This window comes from Sceloporus occidentalis, unplaced genomic scaffold (genome assembly GCF_023333645.1).
Source record: "Sceloporus occidentalis isolate IW3139 unplaced genomic scaffold, rSceOcc1.0.p SCAF_13, whole genome shotgun sequence".
In the NCBI taxonomy this organism is placed as follows: Eukaryota; Metazoa; Chordata; class Lepidosauria; order Squamata; family Phrynosomatidae; genus Sceloporus; species Sceloporus occidentalis.
The window spans coordinates 5274316-5297167 of NW_028316993.1; the positions used below are offsets into that span (position 1 = coordinate 5274316).

General features: G+C 48.5%; 2 protein-coding genes across 7 annotated transcripts in view; one reads left to right on the forward strand and one right to left on the reverse strand.

Moving 5' to 3' along the window:
• CKM (creatine kinase, M-type) lies at positions 1-8944 on the forward strand. The gene is made up of 8 exons (XM_089478215.1): positions 1-89; positions 1907-2122; positions 3120-3274; positions 4643-4775; positions 4879-5050; positions 6190-6313; positions 7523-7712; positions 8521-8944. The coding sequence occupies exons 2-8, from the start codon at positions 1930-1932 to the stop codon at positions 8697-8699; spliced, it is 1146 nt and encodes a 381-aa protein (XP_089334341.1). The 5' UTR covers positions 1-89; positions 1907-1929; the 3' UTR covers positions 8700-8944.
• A 1249-nt stretch (positions 8945-10193) lies between these two features.
• Positions 10194-22852, reverse strand: part of MARK4 (microtubule affinity regulating kinase 4) — a 39640-nt gene continuing 26981 nt past the window's right edge. For 2 of the 6 annotated variants that reach the window (XM_089478724.1, XM_089478720.1), the window contains exons 11-17: positions 22611-22720; positions 21680-21848; positions 19965-20179; positions 19194-19297; positions 17016-17285; positions 13819-13863; positions 10194-12608 (exon numbers count right to left, since the gene is read on the reverse strand). In XM_089478724.1, coding sequence (XP_089334850.1) covers positions 12272-12608; positions 13819-13863; positions 17016-17285; positions 19194-19297; positions 19965-20179; positions 21680-21848; positions 22611-22720 — 1250 coding nt within the window. In that variant the 3' untranslated portion in view covers positions 10194-12271. Of the gene's footprint in view, positions 12609-13818; positions 13864-15266; positions 15347-17015; positions 17286-19193; positions 19298-19964; positions 20180-21679; positions 21849-22610; positions 22721-22852 lie in introns of all 6 variants that reach the window. The other 4 variants (XM_089478723.1, XM_089478722.1, XM_089478719.1 and 1 more) reach the window with 4 other exon arrangements.

Below are 22852 nucleotides of genomic sequence, written 5' to 3' on the forward strand. Positions count from 1 at the left end.
GGACACTTGGGTCACCTGTTGTGCTGAAGTGAGCGAAGGCAGCACCAAAGCCCCCAGGAACATTTGCAGGCTTTGATTCTCCTTGTCAGGTAAAAAAGCCCTTTGCCAGGTCCAGATCTGCATTGGAAGACTGGGTGGGGAGGGTGAGAAATGGACAGCGACAGATGCATGAACTTTGGCTGCAAAAGCATTCCTTTCAGGGCTTCCTCCCCCCCTTTAAAAGCATGCACATTTTCAAAAGAGCATGCAAGAACTGGGAGGGGAGGACTGTAGAATGTGGGGTATCAGGAGGGCCTATATTACTTTATGTTCTCCCCTACACAGAGGTTGCAATTGAGAGAATAGGAGATACCAGGTTTAGGGTGGCCTAGAATGGCACCGTTGACATCAGATCTCTGGGTGACCTTGCATGTGCGCCCGCCTGGGGTTTTCTTCTTGCCTCTGGCATTTCGCGGAGGGTGAAAGAAAGGAGGTTTGGGGTTGCCTTCCTTTCTTGGGGTCTCTCTGCCAAGTCCTGTCCCGCTCCTCGACTGGCCAGAGATTGGGTTTCCTCCTCCAGGGACTGCTGCTGACACTTTGCAAAAGTAGCCCTTGGAATGCGGCCTCAGCTTGCAAGCCAAGTCCTCTTCTGCGCCAGCGTCCTTTTCTGGACAAAACCAGCAGCTATATATAAAATGGTTTTTTCTTTCTTTCGAGGGTGGCTAAAAATATCCCTGGCTTTTCACTGGGGGCAAATGGATGGTGGAGGGGGTGGAGTTTCTTTCCTTGGCAGCCTGGAGGGTCTGCGCAATGCCTGGTGCCCTCTCTGCCAGTCGACCTCAGCGCTTTGACATTGGCCCTGGTCCTCAAGGCTTGATGCCCGCAGAAGGCAGAAAAGTCAATCCCTGCCCTCTTCTTTTTCAGTTTCAAGATCTTCAAGCCAGCTTTGGTGTCTCACTTGTCCCTCCTTTCTTTCTTGGAAACCTTCATCTAACGTCTGCAGGCGCTTAGGGTTATTGCTTGGTGGTGGTTCTCATGGGATTTCAAGCCAGCCCCAGCTCATGGCAAACCTTTCCTAAGGCTTCCTTGGCAAAATTGTATCAGAAGAAGTTGGCCTTTGCCTTCCTCTGAGAGAATAGGACTTGCCCACAGTCACCCACTGGGTTTCTGTGACCAAGCAGGGATTCAAACCCTGGCCTCCTGGAACCCTAGTCCAGGACTCAAACCACTATACCATGCTGCCTCTTAAAAGTGAGAGCTTTTATTGGCAAGATTTATTCAGAGGAGGTTTGCCATGGCTTTCTTCTGAACCGAACTGAACTGAACTTGGCCAAGGTCACCCAAATGGTTTCCATGGCTGAGTGGGGATTTGAACCCTGGTCTCCTGGAACCTTCATCCAACTCTCAAACCAGTGTGCCACATGGCCTTTTTAAGGGTCCATAGTACATTGCTTTTAGGTTCATGCACATGAAACCCTACAGATCTCAGGGTGCCATAGCGTTGAGCCATGGCAGTTAAAGCAGTGTCAAACTGCATTACTTCTATAGTGCAGATGCAGCTGTAGCCAAACTGGAATAGGGTTCAGGTACTGGGAATGGAGATGGTCAGTGGTATATACCAAGGGATCTATCTACTGGTGGAGGCAAAAAGAGGGCATAGCTCCCTCAAATAAGGATTCATTCCCCAAATTCTAGCATTGCAAAGAGTGAGAACGTGGAAATTATTTACAGATTCAGAACCCTTCTCTTGGCTATATTTGCATTCCCTGGGTCGCTTGGCCTGCTTCTTTCCTTGGGATGCCTAAAAAACTTTATTTCCTAAATGCTCCAACTGAAGCTTTAAGTGACTGCAATGCTAGAAATTATTGTTCCAAATGGGTTGCATCCCTCAACTGAGCCCCTTTGCTTTTGCTCTGCCTTATGGTAGGACTTGTCCCATCCACCGCCAAAATGCCTTTCGGAAACACCCACAACAAGTACAAGCTCAACTTCAAGGCGGAAGAGGAGTTCCCTGACCTCTCCAAGCACAACAACCACATGGCCAAGGTCCTCACCTTGGACATGTACAAGAAGCTGAGAGACAAGGAGACCCCCAGCGGTTTCACCATCGACGACGCCATCCAGACCGGAGTGGACAACCCAGGTCAGTAGGACCCCCGCCCCAGCCACAGCTCAGAACAGGACCCCCCCCTCAAAAAAAAAAAAAAACTGTGGGAAGCTTTAGTCTCTTGGACTGCAGCTCCCTGTATCCCAATACTCTGGGAGTGGTCATCCCAGCTCAGAAGTAACCTCTCCAAGCTTTTGACACAGTTTGTCCCGGTTCCTTTCATGCAGAATATCCTTTGTAGCACTGTGTTTCCACTTGAACTCTCATGGCAACAGTTTGGAAAAAGCTATTTAAAGTTTCAGCTGGCCCTCTTTCTCCTTGGATTCTTTATCCACAGATTCAAGCATCCACAGCTTGAGAACAATGAGAAAAAAGTATAAATCCTAAATAGCAAACCTTGATTTTGCCATTTATATAAGGGAAACCATTTCACTATGCCATTGTATTTAATGGAACTTGAGCATCCATGGATTTTGTTATCCATGGTGTGTGTGTGTGTGTGTGTGTGTGTGTGTGTGTGTGTGTGTGTGTCCAGGAACCAAACTGTATATAAACCCCATAATTACATAGGATGTTGCCATGACTGTTCAAGTGGCGTCATAGTGCTATGATTATGCAATGCAGAAGGGTTCCTGCTCTTTTGGAGAAGTCCCATGCAGGTGCTTGAGGGGTTTGGAAATGTCACTTGTTTGGACTACAACTCCCAGCATCCCCCCAGACAATAGCCACTGGGAATTGTAGTCCAAATATATTTTCCTCCACACTAAGACTCCCAAAAACCTCTCATCAGTATGAATCTGAGAGTCATAATCCCCCCCAAAAAACAGCTCTTCCAACCTCTGGGAGAATGCCCTGTCATTCACCCAGTCCAGCTTCATGCTGGGATTTTGCCTGAGCAGAATGCAGTGCGCTCAAGCAGACACTAAGAAATGGAATAAATGAAATAAACATATCCTGCCTCCTGTTTGTGGATTTCTTTTGCCCTATCACCTTCATTTAACATTGCATCCCCTCTGCCTTTATATACATATAGGTCACCCTTTCATCATGACTGTCGGCTGCGTGGCCGGTGATGAGGAATCCTATGATGTCTTCAAGGATTTCTTTGACCCCGTCATCCAAGATCGTCACAGTGGCTACAAACCCACCGACAAGCATAAGACAGACCTGAACCATGAGAATTTGAAGGTGAGGGTCCGACGGTTGGGGAGGGAGAAGAAGTATCCCGGGATCTCATGCATGCAACGAAGGAAGCACATTGATGTTGCACACATGAGATCCTGGGATACAGAGCTGCAAAAAGGACCGTAAAACTTTAGCATAACTATGGTGACCATGTGCAAGTCACTCTCTCTCAGCCTCAGAGGAAAATGGTGGCAAGCCTCCTCTGAAGACATCTTACCAATAAAACCCTTGGAGGGAGTTGCCATATCTTGGAGTTCATCTTAAGGCTTGCTGCCACATCTGGGCGCATGGACTGGATCTCCACCTGGATGGACAACTGCCTTGTGTCCACTCCCCACCTATAGACCCCATTGCTGTTATTCTGCAGCCGGAAAATTTCCTGCGTAGAAATATTATTTTCTCTGCAGGAAACACCCAGGTAGAAAACAATGTTTCCTATGCAAAGCCATCCATATTCTTCAGAATACGTCTCCAGTCACAGTGTTTTCTATGTGGGAAACAGTCTATACAGAAATGTTATGTCCTGCTCAGAAAAGGTTTTTGTCCCCTCCACTCCAGAAGACAACTGCATGCAAACGTTGCATGCACAACTGTGAAAAACAACTGAGCAGAAGACAATTTCGTGCCAAGTTTGCACAAAGCAACTGCTAGCCAGCTTTGCACAGAATACGACAATTTTCTGCACAGTAAACAGCATATATAGAAATTGGGGGGGGGGTTGGTTTAGGTTATTTTTTAAACTTTCCTTGTTTTAAATTTTGTGTGTTTAATTTTTTTAGCTTTTTACAGTTTTAATCACACTTTTTAAAGTGTTTTTTTAAATGTTGTTTTAATGTTTTAATAATAATAAATGTTATTTCCTGCCCTGAAAAGGCTTTTCCCTGCATAGAAAATGCTGCTTTCTGCCCAAAACCACCACGTGCAAATTTTGCATAGAAAAAGTCCCCACTTACATCATTTTCCGCACAAGAAGCAGCCTTTTCTGAGCAGGAAATAACGTTTCTATACAGAAATGCAACTTCCTGCCCTGAAAAGGCTTTTGAAGAGGCTGCATAGAAAATGCTGCTTTCTGCTCAAAACAACCATTCTGCGAATTTTGCGCAAAATAAGTCCTGAAGTGCAAAAATTCTCTGAAGGCCTGGATTCTTCTCATTGGGTTTCTGTGCCCTTGGAAAAATATGGTTTTGGTTTTCTTTATCCCCATCCTTACCCTACACTTGGCTCAGAAAAAGGCAGCTTGAAGTGCTGATGTGGCTGAGAATAATAATAATAATAATAGTAATAATAATAATTCATATACCGCCTCTCCCTGCAGATCAATGTTGGTATGGCTATAGCAATCCCACCCCTGTCTCTCTCCTTTCTCTGCAGGGCGGAGATGACCTGGACCCCAACTACGTCTTCAGCAGCCGTGTGCGGACGGGGCGCAGCATCAAGGGGTACACCTTGCCCCCCCACTGCAGCCGTGGGGAGCGCCGTGCCATAGAGGCCCTCTCCATCAAAGGTGAGGGCAGCAAGCGGCGAGAATGACGCAGGAGCCCTTGGCAAACTATCTGGCCCATCACCTGGCAGATCCTAAGCCTGTCTTTTACTTTTGTGCATGGCAGCTTTGAACAGCTTGTCCGGAGAGTTCAAGGGCAAATACTATCCCCTGAAGAGCATGACCGATGCGGAGCAGCAGCAGCTCATCGACGACCATTTCCTCTTTGACAAGCCCGTCTCCCCACTTTTGCTCGCCTCCGGAATGGCCCGCGACTGGCCCGACGCCAGGGGCATCTGGTAAGCAAAGAGGGCAAGCGTCATGCTCAGGCGTGCCGTTTTCCTTCGGCTTCCAAATGTCTCGCCTTGCAAACCCTCGAACCTTTTGCAGGGACATGCGCAGTCAAAGCAACATCAGCATGTGGCCCAGGTAGCAAGTGTTATTACTGAGGAAGGAGCACCAAACTAGGAGAGGCTGCACCAGTTTGCATTTGCCTTTATCTACTGGGAAGGGCAAGATTCTGCCCCTTCCTCTCCACTTTCCCCGGTGGAGTTGACCGAATTCATACTGTGAGGCTGAAGGCTTTCATGGCTGGCATCCATAGATTTTTTGTGGTTTTTTCAGGCTATGTGGCCATGTTCTAGAAGAGTTTATTCCTGACATTTCACCAGCATCTGTGGCTTTGGTATCTGCACAGCATTCCTTTAAGATGCCAACCACAGATGCTGGCAAAACATCAGGAACAAACTCTTCTAGAACATGGTCACATAGCCCGAAAAAACACAAAAATCTATGAATTCATATTTCTCTTGGATTGCATTTTGCAATATGAGGATTAAGGGAGAAAGTGGGAGAAGGAGGAGAGAGAAACTGGGACATTTTAAAAGCAGCTGGAAAAAGTGGGATGGCAGAGGAGTATTTGGGATTGTCCGTTCGACATCCAGACAGTTGTAGGGTATGCCTACGTTCGTGATATCGTTTGCCCCTAAATGATATTACATCTAAAAAGGAGGAATATTGCACAGCTTCGATATGGGTCCAGGGTTTGGATCCCTGGTAATCTTAGGCAAGTTGCACTCATTCAACCTCAGGGAAAGGCAAAGGCAAACCTCATCTGAGCAAATCTTACCAAGAGAAATCCCATGGTAAGTCCACCTTCGGATTGCCCTAACTCGGAAACGACTTGACAGTACAGAAGAACAACAACCAACAACCAATAAATATGATTTTGGAGTCACCAGAATTCGGAAATTACTTGAAGGCACATGACAACAGCAGCAACAGCCGCTGTTTGTGGTATCTCAGTGTACTGTACTTCAGTGCTGTCAAACAGACCCCAAAGGACTTGAAAGGGAACCTTGGGTGGTGCTAAGCAATGCATTGACAGGGCATGGATGGGCTTGAAGAACTGACCGGACGGTCCATTTGCAACTTCCAGGCACAATGACAACAAGACCTTCTTGGTCTGGGTGAATGAGGAGGACCATCTCCGTGTCATCTCCATGCAGAAGGGTGGCAACATGAAGGAGGTTTTCAGGCGCTTCTGCGTCGGCCTTCAAAAGGTGAGCAAAGAGCTTTGGAACCAGAGGAAGATGTCTCTCTGGGGCAATACATGGCAGAGAGAGATGCACATGAAACCAGACCTGTCCCTATAGCAGATCTGTAAGGCTGGATACTCCTTGGTAGCCAGTGGCTCACTAGAAGACTTATCACACAATGCTATTAGAGCACTATGGTCCCACTTTAGCTGCCATGGCAACATCTCTTGGGACCCTGTGATTTGTAGTCTGTGGAGTGGCATTGGGAATTCTCAGCCAGAGGGGCACTTGCGCCTCCCTAAACTACTAACTCCAGAATTTGAAAGCCTATTGAGTTGAAGTGGAATCATAGCACTATAACATTGTAGGCTGCATTGGCACTGCAGAATTAATGCAGTCTGACACTGTCATGGCTCCATCCTTTGGGATCCTGGGATTTGTAGTTTGGTGGGGGCACTGGCGCTCACTCTGACAGAGAAGGCTAAATATCTCACCAAACTACAAATCCCAAGTTTTCATGGAAGTCTTGTCAAGCTGCGTTAATTCTGCAACACATATGCAGCTTGTGTCATGATGCTCACTGGGTGACATTGAGCAAATAGCCCTGTCTTGCTCTGACCTCCCTCACAGGGTTGTTGTGAGGATAAAATGGGAAGACTAAAGAGCCGTCTATACTACCTCAGAATAGAAATATAATTAATAGATAATTGATTTTCAGATTTTCTGAGCATCTAATTGGCTCTTTGGAGACACCAAAGACGCAAAGCAATTGCATGTGAGTTGCCCTTTTGGGAGATCCTTCCTATGAAATATAGCCTACAGCACTTGGTATTCATTGGTGGTCTCCCATCCAGTTGCTAACCAGGGCAGACCCTGCTCAGCTTCCAAGAACAGAGAGGACAGGATGCCTCTAGGCTACATAACTGCCAAATGTATGGTTGTGTTATTTATTTATGTATTTCTAGTCTGCCCTCTCTCTAAAGATCTCAGAGTGGCATGCAATAAAACTCACCTACCAAGGACCCTAAAAGTTGGCGCAAGTGGGCAAACTGGACAATATTGGATTGTGGAGTGTTAATCAGGAATCCCGGTTTGATGGCTCCGTGGCTCAGTTTTCATATGCTCTGTATAATGTGAGATTTGAGATAGCATAGCATAGCTCTGGTGGGGATCCCAGATTTTGGGATTCTTAGTTAAGCGTTCCTTTTGCCATCCCCTTCTCTCCCTTTGCAGATTGAGGAGATCTTCAAGCAAGCTGGCCACCCTTTCAGCTGGAACGAGCATTTGGGCTACGTCCTGACCTGCCCCTCCAACCTGGGCACCGGTCTCCGCGGAGGCGTCCATGTCAAACTGGCCCACCTCAGCAAGCACGCCAAGTTCGAGGAGATCCTGAAGCGCCTCCGCCTGCAGAAGCGTGGCACAGGTAAGGAAAAGAGGGAAAGGACGTGTGTAGGTACACCACAGTTGCATACCTTCACACTGTCCTGATTTGGCAAGGAAAGCCCAGATTAATCCTCTGCCATCCCACTTCCTCAACTGCTTTTAAAATGCCCCTGTTTCCTTTCCTCCTCTCACTTTCCCTCTTTGTCCTCAGCTCACTTCAGTTGCTGCAAAATGCAGTGCAACAGGAGTGCAAAAATAAAAATAAAAAAAGCAATGCAACTTCCTTCAATTTTTGCAAAATTCAGAGTCTAAAAATCATTTGTGCCCCATTGACTCAGCAGTGATCTTGCTCTTCCCAGGAAATTCAGGCAAAAGCAAACTGCTGCAGCCTCTCCCAGCTTGTCTATTCCTCCTCATTAACAACTTTTGCCACTGTGACCACACTTTGACTTGGGATGGTTTGAGTGTTGGAGTATGACTCTGAAGACCAGGGTTCAATTCCCAGGTTGGCCATGAAACCCACTGAGCAACTTTGGACAAGTCACATGCTCTGGGCCTCAGATGATGCCAATGGCAATTCTTGCCAACCCCCATGATAGGTTCGCCTTAGGGTCTCCATAAGTCAGAAATGACTTGAAGGCACACAAGAAGAACAAAAATCCAAAAAAGGGACATTTTCCCTAGCTCAGCCTCTCAGATTTCCAAGGTTGCAAAAGAGATCCGGGGAGCAACTTTCAAAGCTGCTATGTGGCTGATCTCAACAGACCACAGTTTGACCTTGGTTGGATGGGACAAATGACCCAAGGTGACTCTCCTTCTCCTTCCGTTTCACCCCTTACCCATGACAGGCGGTGTGGACACCGAGGCCGTGGGTGCCGTTTTTGACATCTCCAACGCTGACCGCCTGGGTTCCTCCGAGGTGGAGCAGGTCCAGCTGGTGGTTGACGGTGTGAAGCTCATGGTTGAGATGGAGAAGAAGCTGGAGAAAGGCCAGGCCATCGATGACATGATCCCTGCTCAGAAGTGAGCGGCGCCACCCGCCACATGGCCCACCCTGCGTGCGGATCGGTGCTCGGACTCCGGGGGCTGCGTGTGACCCCAAGGCTCCCGGTAGCACCCCTCGGATCCCTCCTCTCTCTTGCCAAGGAGAGGGCGAGGGTCTCTGGAGGGCAGTGCCCCTTGGTCACCTCCAACACTCCCGTCCCCTGAGCCATTCTGGATGGAGTTAATAAACTAAGGGTAGGCCACAAAGCCTTGCCTCCCTCTCACAGACTTCTCCTTCTCCTGGTTTTCTTTTCCTTCTTCATTCTTGGCCGGGGGGGGGGGGGTGGAGGGGTCCCAAAAAGGAATTCCTTAGCGGCAGGTAGTAGGAAGCTGCCCACTTGGTAGATGTTTTTTCATGCATGGTTACTCAGTGTCCCTGCTATGGGTGCAAGTCACTCTGAGTTTGGAACAAGGTGCCTAGCGTCCATAGCATGGTTGGGTGCCTTGTTCTGACCACAGCAGTGGCACCAGGCAATAAATAGGGACCACGTGGAAAGGCAGCCATCCTTCATCACTGGGGAAGAGAGCTGAAAACCTGCAAGGTAAAGGGCAATTTTGGGACCAGAATACTCCAATGGCAGCCTGGAGTACTATGGCAAGTATAGATAAGCCCTGAAACAGTTGCATAAGTCTCTCACTTAGCATCCTGCTCCCAAATGGACAAGTTAAGCTTCTTATTAGCTCGTAGAAGGCCCTGCCACAAGATGCAATGCTGTCAGTGGTCATGAGGGCTTCAAAACAGGAGTAGTCCACTGCCTTCACGTTCTCTCTGAAGATTTTCCAGAGGCATCAGACTGACATTATGCACACCAAGACAGTGGTGTAGGTCAGGGTTGAGGAATGCATGGCCTTTCAGCTGTTGGTGAGCAACAACTCGTTACTTGCACCAGCATCAGCTTGCTCTTCCAGTGGTCAGGGTTGATGGGAGTTGTGGATCAGTAACAGCTTACATCAAATTGGAGGGTGACATGTTCCCCATGAAGTCCAGGAGCTGGTGAAGACCTGGTCCTCCAATTTGATCTGATTAAGTCAAGGATGGAAAAAATGAAGTCCTCCAGAGGTTGCTAAACTGCAACTCCCATATTTCCACACCGTTAATGATGCTGGCTAGGGCTGCTGGGAGTTGAAGCTCAAGCAAGAGATTGCAGCATCATCTCATGACAGGAGGATATAAATACTTGCATAGAATTTTTTTAAAAATTAATAATGGCCAACTTGGTATTGTAGTGAGATGCTCAACCTGGAGGTCATGTTTAGCCTTCCTGAGTGGCCAAGATGAAAGGCAACAACAGCACTTCTGAACATATGCAGAGCGCCCTTCCTCTTACATGCACATCCTTCAGCCTTGCAGACGATGAGGTCCCAAGTAAGCCCTGGTGATTCTTTCTTTAAAAAGCCATTCCTCACTCCAAAGCAGTCCTCTGCTAAAGAGGCCTGTATAGAGAGCAGAAAGAAGGACAGGAAGCCAGACTCGGGAGGAGGCTTTCTACGTTTATTAAGGATTCAGTACAGACCGTCGCTCTGGGGCTGGAATAACTTACAATCGTCCCAAGGCTACAGGGCTGGCTCATTTAATAATCTCTACCCAATGATACAGGGGGCTAACTGGACTATTATTTACAGGGGAGGCTGTACAGATGGGGAGGAGAGGGGCAGGATTTGAGGGGTGGGCAGGCGGAGAATTGGGAAAGTGTTGGGAGGGGAACCAGTGTACAGACTGGGAGGAGGAGAACGTGGCAAAGGGGGGGGGGGTCAGGGAAGGAAAGGAACCTACTTAATTTTCCCCATTAAGAGCTGCCAAAGTCAGCATCCTCTGCAATGACCTGGGTGAGGACCCTGCAAGCTCCACCTGCCCTCCTACCAGGATTGGGATGGGGGTCCTTCACTCCTTCTCTGCTGCCCCAGCTCACTCAGATGCCCATTCCGCCATCTGAGACCAGACCCCCCCCCTCCGTATCCATCCTCAGCTGCCACCTGCCGTGGCCGGTCAATAGTGGCAAGGCCCACTTCCAGGGCGGAAGGCCTGTCGGTCTTGCCAAGGGTGCCCAGAGTCCGTCCTGCAAAGTGCCATGCCAGATACGGAATTTCCTTCCCCCTTTCACCAGGGAGAGAGCCAGCTCCAGCAAGGTGCCCAGCTTTTGGGATGATCGGTCTGAGTGAGCCCTTGAACCGACCCCTGGGAGGGCCAGCCTCCGCTAGAGAGCGGTCTCAGCACCGGGGGTTCTGGTTTTTATATTGTTTGTTTCCTAAGTCCAGCAATGTGGAGGGAGGGAGGGGGTTGGCGTAACAGTGGCAAGGGGCTGGCCGCCTCTCGAGAGCTTGGTGCACTTTGGGGGTCTGCGTAGCGGAGGCCGAAGTCCACCTCCAGGAGCTGCAGTGGTCAAGCTGAAGCCCAATGTCAAATGGCTTCAGGAGTTGCCCAGGGACCCCACTTGAACCCCTAACTATCCCCCTCTGGGATAGCAGCCCCATGTCCCACCCCATTTCCATGCCAGCCATTTCTATCTGGCCTTGCCCTGACCTCAACACTTCTCCCAGTTTCCGGCACCCCAACGCATGGCCCTTTCAGTAATGTTGCTCCTTCGCTTGGGACTAAGGGCTGACCCACTCCAAATATTTGGGATATTTATTGTATTCCTCCTTGGTGGGGGCAGACAGGACTAAATCTGTGGGGTTTGGACTCCCTCTGGTAACTATTATTGTTATTTAAACACACAGAGTCCAATTCGATGTGGATTAGAATCTGCTTCCCCACAGCTATCGACTCCAAATGCTACATTTATACCTGGGATTAAAAACTATCTCTGGTTTGAAAATCTGAAGCTTCCCCTCTTCCCCTCAATTTCTGGATTCAAGATGGAGGGACATGTGCCAATGAAGAAAATGGTGGCTCCTTAAAATTGGTTGTGGTGGGATGAGATTCAGGGGCCGGGAAGCATAATGACCAGGGATCCAAGCATTGGAGTAGTGTTGGGGGATGACACGAATAAGCCAGAAGTGTAGGGTGGGGTGTCCACGACACCAGTTTTGGCCCACCGCTCTTCTTCCCTTGCCATGTTGGCTCCGGCTCACACGCTCCCGCCACTGCAAGATAGACGCCCCCCTCTTTGTCAGGAAAAAAATAAAGGAAAGGAGACCTAGCAAGCCTTTGTCTTGGCTGCTCTTAGCCACAGAGAAGCCATGACCTTTGCATCTGACTTTTCCCCTTTTCATCCCTCCTCCACCTCCCAACCATTTCTTGCAGCAGCCTGGAGCTTTGGGCCAGGAAAGGGTTGCTGGCAAGGGGAAGATGCTCCTCCTTGTATGTCCGAGTGGAGTTCCTCTCTTCAGCACCCCACATCTCACATCCACCACCCCACAAGTCCGTAGTGCCAGCTGGAAAACCAGCAGGTACCCTCCAGAGCAACTCCTCATCTTGTTGTGACACAAGACCATGCCCCCGAGAGCTTCTACAACCAGGTCGGGTGGGTAGGGTCACATCCGCCCCAATGCAGCCTCCTCCTCCGATAGTTTTCCGGCCTTCTGGGTCAGTTGACGCGGAGCAGATCCAGCCCCCTAGAGTTGCAGCTGGTCGGAGATCTTGCCCACCAAGCTGCGGAAGGCCAGGGAGGTGCCGGCTTGGCGCCGGAAAAGCACCCCGTGGAGTCCGCCCAACCGCTGGAGTCTGCACACCTCCACCTCGAAGGTGCAGTAGTTCTCGCTGGGGCTCTTCTCGTACGTACAGGACAGGACAAAGGGCTCCGTCTGGTGGCAGTAGCAGTTGGCAGAGTCTGTGGCCTGGCGGAGGGCAGCCAGTATGGCGTCGGCGGAGCGGGTGCTGGTGAGCTTCACATTCCAGGTAAATCGGAGCAGCCGGGGTTCTGCTTCCTTTTGATTCCAAGGTAAATTGCAACTGGAGGCAGAGAGTCAAAGGAAGTCAGCATGATACACCGGTGAGGAAAACACCAAACCCAAAAGACTACCAGAATCAGCCTATCTGGAAGTCTGTGTCTCTCTATGCAGGCTAAGTCTCCCTTATCCGGAATTCCAAAATATTCCAAAATGCAAAGCTGTCCACCTGGGTGGGCCGAGAAAGTGACGCTTTTGCTTTCGGATGGTTCAGTGTACCCAAACTTTGTTTCGTGTGCAAAACTACGTATAAAGTTACCTTCGGGTTATGTGTATGTGGTGTATATAAAATGAATTTCATGTTTACATTTGGGCTCCATCGCCAAGATATCTCCCTATGTATATGTAAATATTCCAACATCCGAAAAAATCCATAATCCAAAATACTTCTGGTTGCAAGCAATCCAGATAAGGGAGACTCAACCTGTTAAGTGTTTTTAATGGGATTCTGTAGTGAAATGTTTTGTAGTTTCTATACAAAATAAAATTAATAGGTCACTTTTGTTTTAATCTATGTTGCAAGCTGCCTTGGAAGGAAGGGAAGATATAAAAGTACCAGGCACAAGGGAAGGGGAGGGGGCAGCATACATTTCACTGCAGCTTTGTCCAACCTCTAAAAATGTTATTACATACTGCCATTAAGACCTTAGGAAAGAACCTGGAAATGTTCTTTTGAGGAGATGACAACTCCTGGGAGATTTTGAGAGTTATAGCTCATGAAAAGCAACATGTCCAAGCTCTGGAAAATGGAGGACCCAACAATCATAGAATCATAGAGTTGGAAGAGACCGCAAGGGCCATCCAGTCCAACCCCCTGCCATGCAGGAAATCCAAATCAAAGGATCCCCGACAGATGGCCATCCATCCACCAGTGTTGTTGGAATAAACTGTGGAGTGCAGGGATGTTCATCTTGACAGTCCCAACTGGTAAACTCCATCAAAGACCCAGCAAGTCCAGGCAGTCCTTTTTATTATCAACAAAGCAGTCCTTGCTGTTTTCATCACCAACACGTTTTTGCAAAGCTAATGGTTTTGAATTGCCCATTCAAGACCAAGGTAGTACAACATGCATGGCATTGCAACAGGGAATGCTCACAGCAATATACAGTTTGTGGGGGAAATCTGTTCCCTCTGCCCTCAAAGGAGGATGCACTGGCCAGGGAAGTGGTCCCAACCCAATGCCATGCTGGTTGGGAAGGGAGTAGGAAACGTACCTTGTGAGCGTAGGTCCCCTGATTCTCTCAGGTTCGTCTGCGACCCTGAAAAGGAGAAAGAGCAGGACAGCAGTCATGTCAGAGCAAAAGCAAGAAAGGCAGGGAGTGGGGCACAGGAAAGGTGCCAGTAGGTGGACTTTTCCCTGCTTCTGGCCACCAAAGGATGGGGAAAGACCCGCTACTTTCACCTGCCTCCTCTCTGCACCATCAGCCCTCAGTTGTGCTGCGAATGGAGGGCTTAGTCCCTCTGGGGTGGGTGGGGGGGGTCTACCTGGATACTGGCTGAACCAATTCAGATTGCAAATGGGTGCAGAAGAGAAACGCAACTGTTGGAAGACTCTTCCATACCACCCACTTAACTCAAATCCATAGCACAAAGAGAACACAAGTTGGCATGTCAGAGTTAGCAGGTCAATACACTGTTCTCTCCTCGCCTTCTCCCTGAAATGCTAGCTTTCTGTTGGCAGGGAGTTTTAATACAGGGCAATATTAAATCCTTCGGTTAGGCCTGTTACCCCATTAAGGATTAGGAAGGGGGCAGAGAAGTTAGAACGGGGTCCCCTTGCTTATGGCTGTCATCTTATGGAGTAGAGGTTGCAGCCTAATTCTGGAACAATAACCAGGTGGAGCAAGGAGCCAAGCCCTGGACCCTTGGGTAACTCATACTCCTGGTCTGTCCTGGTTACCAGGGCCTTGCTTATTGATCTTACACACTTACGGCTGGTGAGTAGCCATAGGGCTTTGCTTAGAGTTAGAATATAAGGAAGAGAGTGTCACTGAGTATGTGCAGAGAGTCTTTCTGCAACCATAGCCATAGGGCTGAACTCAGAGCTAGAATATAAGGAAGAGGGTGCCTCTGAGTCTGTACAGAGTCTTTTTGCAACTGTAGCCAAAGGGCTGGGCCCAGAAAATATAAGGAACAGGGTGTCTCTGAGTACGTGCAGAGAGTCTTTCTGCAACCGGCTGCTCTGTGAGCCTGAGATTATGAGGGAAGGGCAGGCTGGTGGCTCCGTACTTTTGCCTTTTGGTAGATCCAGGCTGCATCCGCATTGCAGAAATGAAACACTTTGACATCACTTTTAAGCTCAGAATTCTGGAAATAGAAGCTTCTTGTGGCACCAAGCCTCTATGACAGAGAAGGCTAAATGTCACCCAAAACTACAATTCCCAGATTTCCCTATCACTGAGCCATGGCAGCGGTGTCAAACTGGATTATCTCTGCAGTGCAAATGCAGCCTCAAGGACAGGCTGCCTATTTCTTGGGGAATTCCTTTGCTTTCTAGCCAAGGAGAAAGGCAAGCATCTTTTACAAGAGAGCAAAAGAGAGAAGACGGGGATGAGAGGAGAGGGGTGAAGCCAAAGGGAAGGCAGCCAGAGGCCGGCAGGCAAGCAAGCGAGGAAGCCTTACCCCTCAGCCAAAAAAAGAAGCCAGGAGCAGCCAGACTTACTGATTTTAGATCCTTGAGACATTGAAGCGCCCGAGACGCACCTGTTAGAATTCTGCCGCTTAGAGGGGTCAAGAGTGACCCTGAAAACAGAGAAAAGCCAGAGTGAAACAGGCGCGGGGGAAGAGGAGAAGGAGGCGGAGGAGGGAAGCAAAGGAGGTTAGTGAGGAGAGCAATCCTTTCCCAGGAGCAGAGAAGCCAGGGATGGGCAAAAGCGACCCAGGGGTGGCTTGTGGGAGGCCAAGGGTGCATCTGCATGGCAGAAATAATGCACTTTGACACCACTTTGACTGCCATGGCTCCATCCTACAGAACCCTGGGATTTCTAGTTCTGGGAGGCATCCAAACTCTTTGGGCAGAGAAGGCAAAAGACTTTTGTCAAAACAACAAATCCCAGGATTCGATAGAGTGGTGCTACAGCACTTAAAGTGGTCTCAAACTGCATCATTTCTGCAGTGCAGAAGTACCCTGGGTCTCATGCCACCTTTGCATCCTGAGGACCTGCAAATGGGGAGAAAAGAGCTTCTTCTTAAGCACATTGAGGTTGCTTCCACATGAGCATATAATTTATGTGCCAGTGGCTGAGAACAAATGCATTTGAGGCTGTTCAGCATGCAAACACATTCAGAGCTCAGAAAAGTTAATTCTTTGGGATTAAAGCTCCCAGAATCCTGTGGCTAGTATGGCTGATTAAATTTCCATGCAACACAACAAGGAAAACCCTGTAGGACCATCACACCTTCACAGCCTTGGTAGGAATTTCGCTCTTGGAACAACTTCTGTTTTAGGATAACAGAGGGCACAAAATCAAAGGCAACTGGGGGGGATGAACTAGTTGGAAGGAGACAGCCAGCATGCCTGGTCCATTTCTATTTCTCCACACCAAGTGGCATCACTAGGGTTGGCATCACCCGGTGCTGTAACCCGTGGCATCACTCCCCCATTGACCTCCCATACCACACCAGGCAGAATCCTTAGTAAGGCTTTTTTGAATTAATGTTACTCATAAATCATAATTCCCATATATCACTGCATGTAACGGCAACAGTTGTGACATAAAAACTTGTTGCTGCTGTGTGCCTTCAAGTCATTTCTAACTTACGGTGACCTTAAGAAAAAACCTATCAGAGGGTTTTCGTGGCAAGATTTGTTCAAAAGAGGTTTGCCATTCTTTCCCCCTGAAGCTGAGAGAGTGTGACTTGACCAAGATCACCCAGTGGATTTCGTGGCTGATCTGGGAATCAAACCCTGGTCTCCAGAATCACAGCCCAACACTCAAACCTCTGCCCCATGCTGGCTCACATTAAAATTATACCTTTAAATTGCAGCATCATAAGCACAGCCTACATATATTTACATTTACATAGTTTCGTGTGATTAAAATGAAAATTTGGTAATTTGATTGTTTATAGAGAAAATTTAAAGAGTAAACATTTAAAAAAAAAACACCCTGAGGCCTCTCATTTCTTTATTCACAAACCCTTGCCCTGCTCATGCCTACTGTTCTGCTGCGCTCCAGGGTTTTAAAGGGATGTGGATGAACCCCACAGCCCATTTATTCCAAAAGGCAGACATTTGGGGAGCAGTGGTATCACCCCCAACTTTAGGGTATTACTTGGTGCAGTCCACTCTCTCCGCACCCTCTTAGTGACACCCCTGTCCATACCAGAGAAGGATGTCCCCCCCCCCACACATATACACATTGCTGCTTTGCCCCCCCCCCCATCTCCAGTCCCTTGGCGGGTTGCTCACCTTCGTGTGAGTTTCGACGTGAGTTTGCTGAAGAGGTTGGAAGTGGCCCGGCTGCGGCTCTGGGGCAGCGGAGTGGCTTCGTGGGAAAGGGTGGGAGAGGTGGGTGGCCCGTTTTGCACCCCAGTCCCACGTCGATCCCGCACTTGGCCGCCGTGGAAAGTGCTGCGGATGTTGGTGCCACGAGAGAGCCGTGTCCGGTCTGAAGAGGTGGACGAGGTGGCAATGCTGTGGGTGGAGGGGGAGGCTGGAGGCACCCGGCTGGTGACGGAGCTATAGGATGATGGGAAAGACATTGTTGGTCCCATGTCATAGAATCATAGAGTGGAAATTTGGAATAGATAATTAGGACCATCCAAGTGAAGTCTGACCAAAGCAGATTTCATTAGCACTATTACTTCCCTTGAGAGACTACACTCATATTGATGTTGCCTAGAACTGCATTGGTTTTTTTAGCTGTTGCATCACGCTGTTGACTCAGCTTGCGATCTACTAAGACTCTTAGATCCCGTTCATATCTATTGTTGTCCAATCAGTTGTCACCCATCTGTGCATTTCACTTTTTCTGTCCAAGGGGCTCTCCTCTGGGCCCACAAAAAACTCCAACTCCCAGAATCCCATAGCCTTGAGCCAGGGCAGTGAAATTGGGGCCAAACTGGGTTATTCCTCAAGTGTGGATGCAGCCCTAGTCTGCAGGCTGAGGAGATGCGCTTTCCTGGGATCGGAGGAGAGATGCCCGTCCCTGTCCCCGAGGCCCGTCCTGGATTCTCCCACAGCCCATCGTCACATGAAGAACCCGGGGCCAAGGCCACGTCAAGCCGGAACAAGGCCAGTGGAAACTGGGCCCGTGGCCAGCAGTGAGCCAGAATCCATGGAAAGAGACAGAAACGAGGGCAGCGGATGCTGGGTATAGACCTCCTGCCTGGGAGGGCGCGGGGGGGGGGGGGGAGAGACAGGAAATCAAAGGCAGCCGAGCTCCCCATAACAACAAGCAAAGAGATCCCACTTCTCCCCACCATCTCCAACACTGTCTCCCAGGAAGTAGTTCAAAAGACATCCCCAATGGATTAGGGGCATCAACCTTCACAAACTTCATTCTCATAGACAAAAACAAATCCCCCCCCTCCTCAAAAACTATGAAGCTTTCAAGGACAACTTGTAGTTTGGGATCTGTTCTGCAAAAAGACACACTGCTTTCTGTGTGTGTGGAAAATGGCATTTTTAGTGCAGACAACGTGACAAACAGGACTTGGGAGCGTTGTTAGGTTTTTGCTGCTGGATTCTGGGATTTGTGGTCCAACCACAACTTGTCTGAACTGTCTAATTTTTTCACTCTCAAATGAATACACAAGCTTCCACAACTGCAGAACTCTTTTTAAAAAGTTAACAAAGGCCAAGATTTCAAAGGCTCTGGAAGACATTTCCAAGATTCAGACCTCAACCTGCCTGAGTTCCTGCAAAGCAGAAAGAGAAATGGGTGCAAACACAAGGCTGCCTCTCCTAGAAGCATAGAATCTAGAGTTAAAAAGACCTGCAGGGTCATCCAGTCTAACCCCATTCTGCCATAGAGGAATACATCAAAACACCCCTAATACATGGACACCCAGCCTCTGTTTAAAAAACTCCAAAGGAGGAGAGGCTACCACACTCCAAGGCAACATCTTCCACTGTCAAGCAGCTCTGACCATCAGAATGTTCTTCCTAATGTTGAGGTGGAATCTCTTTTCCTGTAGTGTGCATGCATTGCTCCATTGTGTCCTATTCTGTAGAGTTGCAGAAAACAAACTTGCTCCCTCCTCAATATGACATCTCTTCAAATATTTAAATAGGGCTATCATATCATATCTAAACCTTCTCTTCTCCAGGCTAAACATACCCACCTCCCTAAGCCACTCCTCATAGGGCTTTATGGTTTCCAGACCTTTCACCATTTTGCTCACTCTCCTCTGGACATGTGACAACTTATCAATATCCCTCCTGAATAGTGGTGTCCAGAAATGAATACAATATTTCAAAGCAGACTAGAGTGGGACTATTCTGTGCAGAATCAGTTCTCTCACCAGTGGAGTAGCCACAAGTCTGGAATGTAGGGTAGGTTTGCCAGGGCAGAATCAAAACAGGAGTCCCTTTTGGAATTAAAACCTCTGCCCCAACCTGCTCCCAAACGCTGCCCGATCTCACCTGTTCTCTTTTCCGTTCTGGAGCAGAGAGTGGCGTTCCCCGCCAGGCCTGTCCGTACACACGTAGGTGTTCCTCCGTGTCATCATACTAGAGGGAATGTTGTTCTATAAGGAGAGAGTAAGATCCCAGGTCGAAATCAAGACTCTGAACAGAAACATTAACAAATCCAGGTGTATCAGCCGAGGCTGGGTGCCCAGGTGAACTTCTGCACCTGCTTATGGTGATGTCTTCATGCATGTGTCCATATACAGGCATGCACATGGTTCATACAACTTGTCAGCAGAGGGTCAGAAACAATTTGAGATGGAGGTAGAGTTGGCTCCTTATCACATTACAGCTGTGGCGCTATATTCCACTGTAGCTGCCATGGCATCCTATGGAATCCTGGGATTTGCAGTTTAGGAAGAGGCATTTAAAATTCTCATCCGGAAACCTCTTGGGCCTCATTAAATTACAAACCCCAGGATTCCAATGGATGTTGCCATGGCAGTTAAAGCACTATAGCAGTGTAGTGTCAACTTTCCAAACTGGATGAAATTCACAAACATTTTACCAAGTGCGTTCCTTGGTCCATCAAGGCCATTATCTTCAACTCTGACTGGCAGTAACATCTCTCCAGGGTTTGAAGCAGGATTCTTCCCTAGCCCACCCTGGAGATGCCTGGGATTCCTTCCTAAAGATCTCCCATCCAAGTACTGGCCAGGCCTGCCCTGCTTAGCTTCTGAAATCAGCCAAGATCGGACATGTTCAAGGTGACCAACACCCGCTTACTGTGTTTACAGCGCTGTCCTTGCGCCGGTCGGGGATCTCCGATTTGTTGGGGTTGTTTGCGCTGCTCACCATGGGGCTGGAGGGGGGGATGCCCCGTCCGCTGCTCACCACGCTGCAACTGGCCTTGCGCGACGGCATGCGCTCCTCCTTCAACTCGCCATCCCCGGTGCTTGTGGGGCTCCGCTTTGGATGCATAGGCACTGGAGAGGGACCGCCTGGAAGGAGAGAATGGAACAGAGAGAAAGAGAGTGATAAAGGAGCAAAGAAGAAGAAGAAGGGAAAGAGCAATCCTGAGGTGTGGATCAGGGAAAGAGGGATGTGATGGTCAAGGTTGCCAAGGCAGCTTTATCAGAGCCAAGTGGGGCTTTCAGGCCACAGAGGACAATTGCAGGTGTGTGTGTGCGTTGTGTGCCTTCAAGACATTTCTGACTTATGGCGACCCTAAGGCAGTGAACCTACAATGGGGTTTTCTTGGCAAGATTTGTTCAGAGGAGGTTTGCCATTGCCTTCCTCTGAGGCTGACACTTGGGTTTCTATGGCTGAGCTGCAAATCAAACCCTGGTCTCCAGAGTCATAGTCCAACACTCACACACTGGTTCCTACACTGCATGAAAAGAATCTATTATTTTCCCTTATTATATTTATTTATGCCCTGCCTTTTTTTGCAGAGTGGCACCCAATAAAGCAGCCTGCAATAATTAAAAAAAAGTTGTTAAAGACATTGTTTAAAAAATCCTCAAAACAGCAAAGTAAGAAAACAATTAAATAATCGGGGGGAAATCAGTTTAACATGTTTCAGCAAACGTTTGCTACAAAACTAAAGTTATGCATATGTGAAATGATACAAAGAGGTCAGGCAAGGCTTGCACAACTAAACAGTAACATTTTAAAACCCTTTTGCAAAATGCATCCAGGAGAACTTTTGCTTTCACTAGCCTCTACTTTCCTTATGGCTTCCACTTTGGTGGACAAACTTAGAGGTCTGGCTGAAGGCAGCTGGTGAGGCAGGTTTACCTGCTTTCTCCTTTTCTCTCCGTTTTGCTCTTCATGCTTGCTCAAAGTGGTGTTTACTTTGCCTGTTGCAGACAGGTACACATAGCCAGAGAAGGGTTTCTTTCCCATCTATTTTTGCAATGTTAAGTGTAGGCGCATTGCCGTACCCCAACACTGAAAGTCTGTACTTCTCCAGCCTTTCTTCACCAACCTCCCAATACTGATGCTGCTAAAAATACTTCCAGCTAGGCAGAGGATGAGGAAGAAAAGGGGGCATGGGCAGCTGCAAAACTGAAATAATTCATCTTCTGCCTAGCTGGAAGTATTCTTATAATATTATTATTATTGTGAAGTCAAAGGCTTTCATAGCTGCATCCGTAGTTTTCTGTGTGTTTTCCAGGCTACGTGGTCACATTCCTGATGTTTCGCCTGCAACTGTGGCTAAGATTTTCAGAGAGATTATTTATTTATATTCCTTCTTCCTTCCAGTACAGGGACTTTATTATTATTATTATTATTATTATTATTATTATTATTATTTGTAGTAGTAGTAGTAGTAGTAGTAAAGTATGTTTCTAAATGTCTGTGGACTGGTAAGGAACAGCTTGTTCAGCCTAGAACTGGCTGGCATCAGTGCGGGTGGTGACCAAGGGAACCAGGTCCAAGACTGGGCAAAGATGGCATGGGATGGTAGCAGCAATGCTGGGGTGGGGGTCACTTACAGAAGTCGCTGTGCCGTCGTTGCCGGTGGTAAGTGGAAGAGCTCCTTTGGCTCTTGGAGTGCGACGAAGAGGAGGAGGACTTGCTGGTCCCGTTGGAGACCTCACTGGGCGCCCGCACTCGGGCCAGCGAGAGGCTGCTACCTGTACGCGACTCACCCCCTTCCACCTGCTGGGAAGAAAGCAAGGCCATTACACCTGGGATCACGGAGATGCTGGTCCTGGAGCAAGATGCATGAATGGGCCTATATACATATTACACAGGGTGATTTAAAAAGAATGGTGCAAAACTGAGTGACAACAGCTTTACTTTTTTGCCAATCTTTTTGAATCACCCTATACATATGTCTGGTATATAGACACACATCCCTCCTTTCTCTCAGTGTGAGACCTGAAGCATCTTACAAAGACTCCCATCACAGAGTCAGGCTGGAAGACCCCCAGATGCCTAGAGAGGACCTTTTTCTCTTGAACGGGGTAAATGAAATTATGGCTATAGGTCTTGCAGATATGGGGATTGTATCGTGTACTTGTGTCTCCGAGAAAGCTAAGGGCTGCTGGAGTGCTTGATTTCAGGCACATGGATTGAAGGGTGGAAGTATCCAGGGGTGGCATTAGAGACAAATAAAAGTCTTGCACAGGGAACCACGAGGGCAGTGAGAAGGTCCACACATTAGATGCCATAGTGGTGGGACAGGAGGACAACCCTCAAAGTGGCTGGAAGGATAGTGGAATAGTGAGCAACCCTCCCAGTTGGTGACAGAGGTGGGATAGGTGGGCAACTCCCATATGGACCCCAATAACAGCTTGCCCACCCATCCACCTCCTGCTTTGTGCTTCTTTCCCCCAGGGCTTGGTCCTTCTAGGCTGAAGGACCTGGGCCCCTCTCTGCCCACTGCCTACCCATCATCAAGTCACTACCAGGCTTCCTCACCTCAGTCTTCCTGCCCAGCAGGAGATAAGTGGCTGTGACTTCGTTGTATTTTTGGTTGGTCAGGGCTTCCTTGATCTCTTCGCGTGTGTAGCCCATGCCCACCATTACTTCTGAGAGAGCGAGAGGGAAGAAAGAGAGGACAGAGGTGGCAGGAAAGGCCACCATGAGATGAAACCCACTCACATTCCCCTCATCTCTTGCTCAGCTGGCCCCCTGCACAACCTTACAGATATTTTTCTTAT

Excerpts from the sequence above, each read along its gene's own strand:
- CKM (XM_089478215.1), top strand. The coding sequence starts at position 1,930 with ATGCCTTTCGGAAACACCCACAACAAGTACAAGCTCAACTTCAAGGCG. Across the intron at positions 4,776-4,878 it reads AGAGGCCCTCTCCATCAAAG|CTTTGAACAGCTTGTCCGGA; the intron begins GTGAGGGCAGCA and ends TGTGCATGGCAG. Across the intron at positions 5,051-6,189 it reads CCCGACGCCAGGGGCATCTG|GCACAATGACAACAAGACCT; the intron begins GTAAGCAAAGAG and ends TGCAACTTCCAG.